Source organism: Elephantulus edwardii, unplaced genomic scaffold, assembly GCF_000299155.1.
Source record: "Elephantulus edwardii isolate Elephantulus edwardi_28Jun2011 unplaced genomic scaffold, EleEdw1.0 scaffold00284, whole genome shotgun sequence".
Taxonomy (NCBI): domain Eukaryota; kingdom Metazoa; phylum Chordata; class Mammalia; order Macroscelidea; family Macroscelididae; genus Elephantulus; species Elephantulus edwardii.
This window is the reverse complement of record NW_006400034.1, coordinates 2,034,300-2,040,435: the sequence shown is the minus strand read 5'-3', so window position 1 is coordinate 2,040,435 and position 6,136 is coordinate 2,034,300. Positions and strand designations below refer to the sequence as shown.

Genomic DNA, 6,136 nt, shown 5'->3' with positions numbered 1-6,136 from the left:
TCCAGCACCACAACTCAAAGACATCAGTTCTTCTTCTGTCATCTTTAGTTATTGTCCAGCTATCAGATGCATAGCAAGCAATGGAGAAGACCATATTGGGAAATTATTATTTGAGTAAATGTGTAGACCCACCTAGTACTTCAGAGTGAACAAGATACTTACATTTATTCAAATAAAGATCAAAAGAAAAATAAGAGAGACTGCCTTTTAAAAATTACCTCAAGTGGTGTAATTTTGGGGTGCACTCAAGCAGGAAAACCCAATGTCCATCAAGGGATCCATTCTAGGACTGGAGATTAAAGGAAAGTAGAGAGTAGACAGTCTTTTATATTTGCTTATAGAGACAACTTAGGTTCACATGATGAATTGTTAGATACAGATACTGTCAAGCTGTGTACGTCTCATAGTGATCCTATAAATGACAGATCTAAACCCTATCTTATCCTGTGCCATTCTTACCACCCCTGGCACACTTGAGCCCATTGCTCAAGTTATCACTAAATGATAGTATCAATCATTTGACACCATCTCTCTTGGAAAATTGCACCAAAGAAAGGAGACTGAATTAGACATGCTCTACTGGCACTCAATACTCTACCACACTCCTCTGTATATATGCTAAGGAAAAAGTTTGACTGATTCTGTAAGCCATTGTAAATTGCTGCAGTCTGATGGCTTGTTCTCAACTGGACATTGTTTATAAATGTGATGTCCAAAGTTCCAACCAAGACAGAAGATCCTGAGAGAGAGATATTGCAGCAATGACACAACGGTGAATTCAAACACAGTAATAGTCGTGCGGATGGAAAGGACTAGGTGGCATTTTGTTCTGGTATAAACAACACTGCTCAGTCTGAGCTGGCTCTATAAAGTATTTTTGAATCTGAACTGATGCAACACAATAGCATTTGAGTAACAAGCTTAATATGCCATTTAAATATTTATTCCATAATTTCATTCTCTTTCAAACTAGCACATCTACAAAGACATTAAAGTGGCCACAAAGTATAATGTTTTTATTTGGTTTTCAGTGCTTAAGTCTTGATCCTTAAATCTCCTCATTCTACTCACAAATGTATAAAAACAATCATAATATCCTAAATTCTTAATGGAAAAATGGGAATATAAACCTACATACCTTTGAAGTTATTGTGAAAGTTTATTGAAAAGATATGTATGGGTGTATATATATAACAATTTATTCTTGAATGTAGTGTATATGTAACGTGGCTATGTGTTAAAGACTGTCAAATATAAAACATTTAGTTGTTGTTGTTAAGTGACATAAAGTCATAGGCGACTCATAGCGGCCTTATGAATGAAAGACCATAAAGAACACTCATTTAATTTTCATCATTTCTCCAGGTTCATAGAGTTTCCAGAGGCAAGTTATTTTGGAAGTGGATGCCACTCCTGCTTCCAAGCTTGTTTTAATCTGGGAGCTCCACCAAACACTGTCCACCATGGGTAACCATTTATCACATTTGACACATCAGTGTCACAGTGTTCAGTATCACAGCGACCACAAGTTACCTCTGTACAACAAATGGACATACCAGTGCTATACAACCTAGAAGAATGTTTGACTAAAACCAATTAAAATCAGGCTGAGGGCAGCAGATTAAAATCACCCACCTTTGACTTGGTAGCATTACTTTCTGTCCGCTAGGCCAACTGAGCTCTCCAGTTGTTGATATAAGTCTACTTCTATATGTTTTGTTGTTTGGTGTTATGAGTTGCTTACAACTCGACTGGATAGCACTTAACAACAAACAACAAAACATTCTGAAGTAGACTTATAAAGTGAAACTTAAAGAATTAAGAAGCTGTTAGACAATAATGGAAAGAAAGGATGGATGAGTTACTCAAATTCAAATGGAAATTTTTAAATATTAGGTCTGCCCAAGAACAGATTCAGATTAAAAGCTTTGACACCATGGAATTCACCACCAGAGCAGATATATAGGCAAAATGTACCCATAATCTATGAGCTTTCAATTTTTGCTCTCTGTGATTCAGCTATGGAATGGCAATAATGAGAGGAAGAATGAGTTTAAGACAATGAGATTTTTTTCAATTGCCATTAAAAATGTAAATTTCAACAAGGAGCTATAATAAAGAATGATTCACACATGAATATGAGTACATCTTTCATATGGCCTGGAGGGTGCTGAGAAACACTAGAGATCACAGAGTGAGCTCAAGGTGGATGAAAAGTCAAGCGATGGGCAAGATAATCACATGTTAAGAATTTACACAGGATTTAAAGCTGTGTATTACACCACTACCCTTTGAATTACCGAGATAAAGACCATCATTGCATAGTAAGATAAGTCATATGTAACACCAACCTTCATCCAGATATTGTATTGGACAAATCTACTGTAACAGTATCTCAAAACAAGTGTTACTTTGATGTCCAAGGTGCTTCTGATTCGAACCTTGGTATTTTTGATCACGTCTTATTGCATCTGAAAGTGGTGACCAAAGAGTTAAAACTTTTTTTTTTAGGTGGACTTTCCCCCTCCTTTTTAATCATGGTCCTGCTGAAGATTAGTGAATGTGCTGTAGACTACTAGAAGAATAAAGAAAATTGTTGTGTAGGAAATACAGCCTGAATTCTCCTTAGAGGCAATGATAAGCAGGTTACACTGTCATGATGATTCAGGTTCAGGCAATGTTTATAACCATGAAATTACTATAAATAAGAACTAATTGATTGTATCTAACAAAAACAGTAATCAGGCTATGCTCATTGTCATTTATAGCTTATGTAATTTCTTTCTCACAATACTACCTTGAAATTAGTTTCACTATCATCTTTATAGAAGAAGGAAACAAGGCTCTAAGAACCTACATTAGGTCAAATAAAAGCTAAGTTGCAAATGATACAGCTAATACAATTATCTACCTTTTCACAATATTGAACCTCTATTCCCAATGCTGTTTTCCCTTCAGAATTTTCTTGGTTGGCTGTTCCTGTACCTATTGCTGCATTATGCTACCATACACAATGTACATATATCTCTTGCTATGTTACTGAAAGAATTTGAAGCAATATAGACAATGAATAATCTTAAAAGTATTTCATTTCAAACCACTGAAGATACACGTTCTTAGCTTTGAAATGCGTTTCTCCAGCTAATATTTCTATTGACTTGAATCTATTAGTCTATCTGTGTCTCATTAGTTAAGCTGAGGTGTGGTTTAATCAGACTCATGGGCTTGTTGAAAGAAATGCATGACTGTGTGTGTCTAGAGCATTTTGGTTCACACCATGGTATTTTCAGTTGCTTCCTGTGCATCTGAAAGTTGGACAGTGAATAGGTATGACAGAAGACTTGATACCTTTGAATTGTGGTGTTGGAGAAAAATATTGAACATGGACTGTCAAATGAGAAAACAAACCTATCTTAGATAAGGTGCAATCACACCGCTCTTCAGAGGCAAGACGGGCAAAACTTTGTCTCACTTATTTGAGCATATTTTCAGGAAGAACCAATCAGACCTTCAGTGAGATTGATTGACACAGTGACAACCACAACAGGCTTGAGCAGAACAGAGATCATGAGGCTGGCACAGGATTGGGCGAGGCGCAGAGATGTCATTCATAGGGTTGTTTTAAGTAGTAGTTGATTCCCTGGCCCCTGACAATAACAACAACCACAGAGCAATGTGAACCTGTGGGTGGTAATAAGTTACCACTGATTTTAAGAAAACGGAATTCAAAGTTCATGTCATGTTATTCATGCCATCTTGGCCTTGTTATTACATTTTCTACAATCCAGAGCAGTAGACAATTTAAAAGACAAGTAGATTATACAGATTCAACAGTTAGTAACTGTGTAGATTATCTAGGTCCTAAATTTTACGCATTAAGCTCAGAATTTATGTATGGAAATTTTTATTTTTATCTTGTTTTTATTTATTTTATACTGGTTTACATACAAAGTTCATATACATTGTTTTCACACCAGACCTTTCCCCTTTATGGAAATTTAAAAAATACAAACTACTACTACAATAAACTGGAAGCAGGAGTGACTTCCACTTCCTAAACAACATGGCTCCGGAAACTCTAGGAACTTTGATAAATGTCAATAGTTATAGAAAGGCTTCAGACCTTTTGTTTAGAGGGTCACTATGAGTCGTGATTGACTCAAAAGCAATCAACAACAACTACTACTGTAATAAAGCAGTTCTTACGGTGTTTATACAATTCAATTTCACTACAAAGTGTGTGTGTGTGTGTAAGCGTCACACTGTTCATTTATTCTTTATTGATACAGTTTATCTCTTTATTCCCAAATAACAGCAATGGAGAACTGCACAGAAGTCACTCAGTTCACCCTGCTAGGATTGACCAGAGCTCCAGAGCTGCAGATCCCCTGCTTCACAATGTTCACTCTCCTTTACCTCACTGGTGTGCTTGGAAACCTGGGAGTAATTACGCTAATTCTGTCGGACTCTCGTCTCCACACTCCCATGTATTTTTTACTCAGCAACCTATCTCTTGTGGACATTTGTTACTCCTCAACTATCACTCCCTCTCTGTTGGCTGGCTTTCTTACAAGGAACAATGTCATCTCCTACAATGCGTGTGCTGCTCAGATGTTCTTTTTTGCAATATTTGCCACTTCTGAAAATTTCCTCTTGGCTTCAATGGCCTATGACCGCTATGCAGCAGTGTGTAAACCCCTACATTATACGACCACCATGACGACAGGTGTGTGTGCATCTCTGGCCATAGGGTCCTACCTTGATGGTTTACTGAATGCCATCATCCACATTGGGAACACATTCAGTCTCTTGTTCTGTAAGTCCAATGTGATCCATCACTTCTTTTGTGACATCCCAGCACTCATGGTTCTCTCTTCTTCTGATAGACATGTTAGGGACATGGTTCTCATTTTTTTAGCAAGCTTTAATATCTTTGTTGCACTTCTGGTTATCATCATATCTTACCTGTTCATATTTATGACAATCCTAAAGATGCACTCAGCTGAGGGATACTGGAAGGCTTTATCTACTTGTGGTTCTCACTTCATTGCTGTCTCCATCTTCTACGGGACAGTCATCTTCATGTACCTACAGCCCAGCTCCAGCCACTCCATGGACACGGCCAAAATGACATCTGTGTTCTATACAATGGTCATCCCCATGCTCAACCCTCTGATCTATAGCCTGAGGAACAAGGATGTCAAGAATGCTTTGAAGAAGGTGGTTGAGAAGACCAAATTCTGTGTATGCTTACTTTTTTAATGTTGTAGAATACACAACAAATTAGAATCGCACACAAATCTTACCAGCACAGTGACTCACACTTCAATGCCTTCAGTTCCTCAGTTGATATACTTTCCTCTTCAAAATTTTATTCTTTAGGAAAAAAAATTAGTAAACTAAGACAAAAATAATCACTGTGTCCAGAAAAGCAATACAAGAACAGGACTGGCTGAGGAGAATGTAAAAGTATTTCTGTTTTGGCGAGCTCTGGTGGCCTAGTGGCAAGAAGCTGCACTGCAATCCCAAAGGTGCAGTCAGATCTGATTGGATGGTACACACAAAATAATAATAATAATAATGATAATAATAAATTTAAAAAAATTATTTCTGGTTTGCACTTCAAACTCTATTTTAATGGCATTTGGTTTCTTCTCAAGTTCTTTATCACATGCCATTGCAAGCATATATGTCCAATACAAAAGTCCATTAATAACAACACATGCAAGGCTTCTGTGAGTTAACTTATACACAGGGTTGGTAATGATAATCTTTCAAATTAGGTAAAGGAAATGTCCCTAGTTTTAAATAAGGAAAATAAAAACCATGACTTGAAGAATCAGAGAATAAATCATGTCTAACTGTACTATTTTTCTTCTTCACTGGTTGAAAAGCTTTCAAGTGTCCAACATGTAGAAAAAGTTATGTTGTTGTTGTTGTTATGTGCCATCGAGTCACTTGCGACTCATAGCGACCCTATGTACAACATCCCTAAACCCTGCTCTGTCCTGTGCAAATCGCACCGTCTTCGACACACCCATCCCAATTACCCCAGTCACTGAATCATTCCACCTCACAGGGGGCCTTCCCCTCCTGCGCCGTCCCTCCACCCTCCCAAGCATGTTGTCCCTCTCCA

The 6,136-nt window shown here is 37.5% G+C and overlaps 1 protein-coding gene across 1 annotated transcript; it reads left to right on the top strand.

The window, feature by feature from the left end:
* The first annotated feature begins 4,314 nt into the window (after window positions 1-4,314).
* LOC102871460 (olfactory receptor 5B3-like) lies at window positions 4,315-5,262 on the top strand. Its single transcript, XM_006900468.1, has one exon. The coding sequence runs from the start codon at window positions 4,318-4,320 to the stop codon at window positions 5,260-5,262; it is 945 nt and encodes a 314-aa protein (XP_006900530.1). The 5' UTR covers window positions 4,315-4,317.
* Window positions 5,263-6,136: the final 874 nt, after the last annotated feature.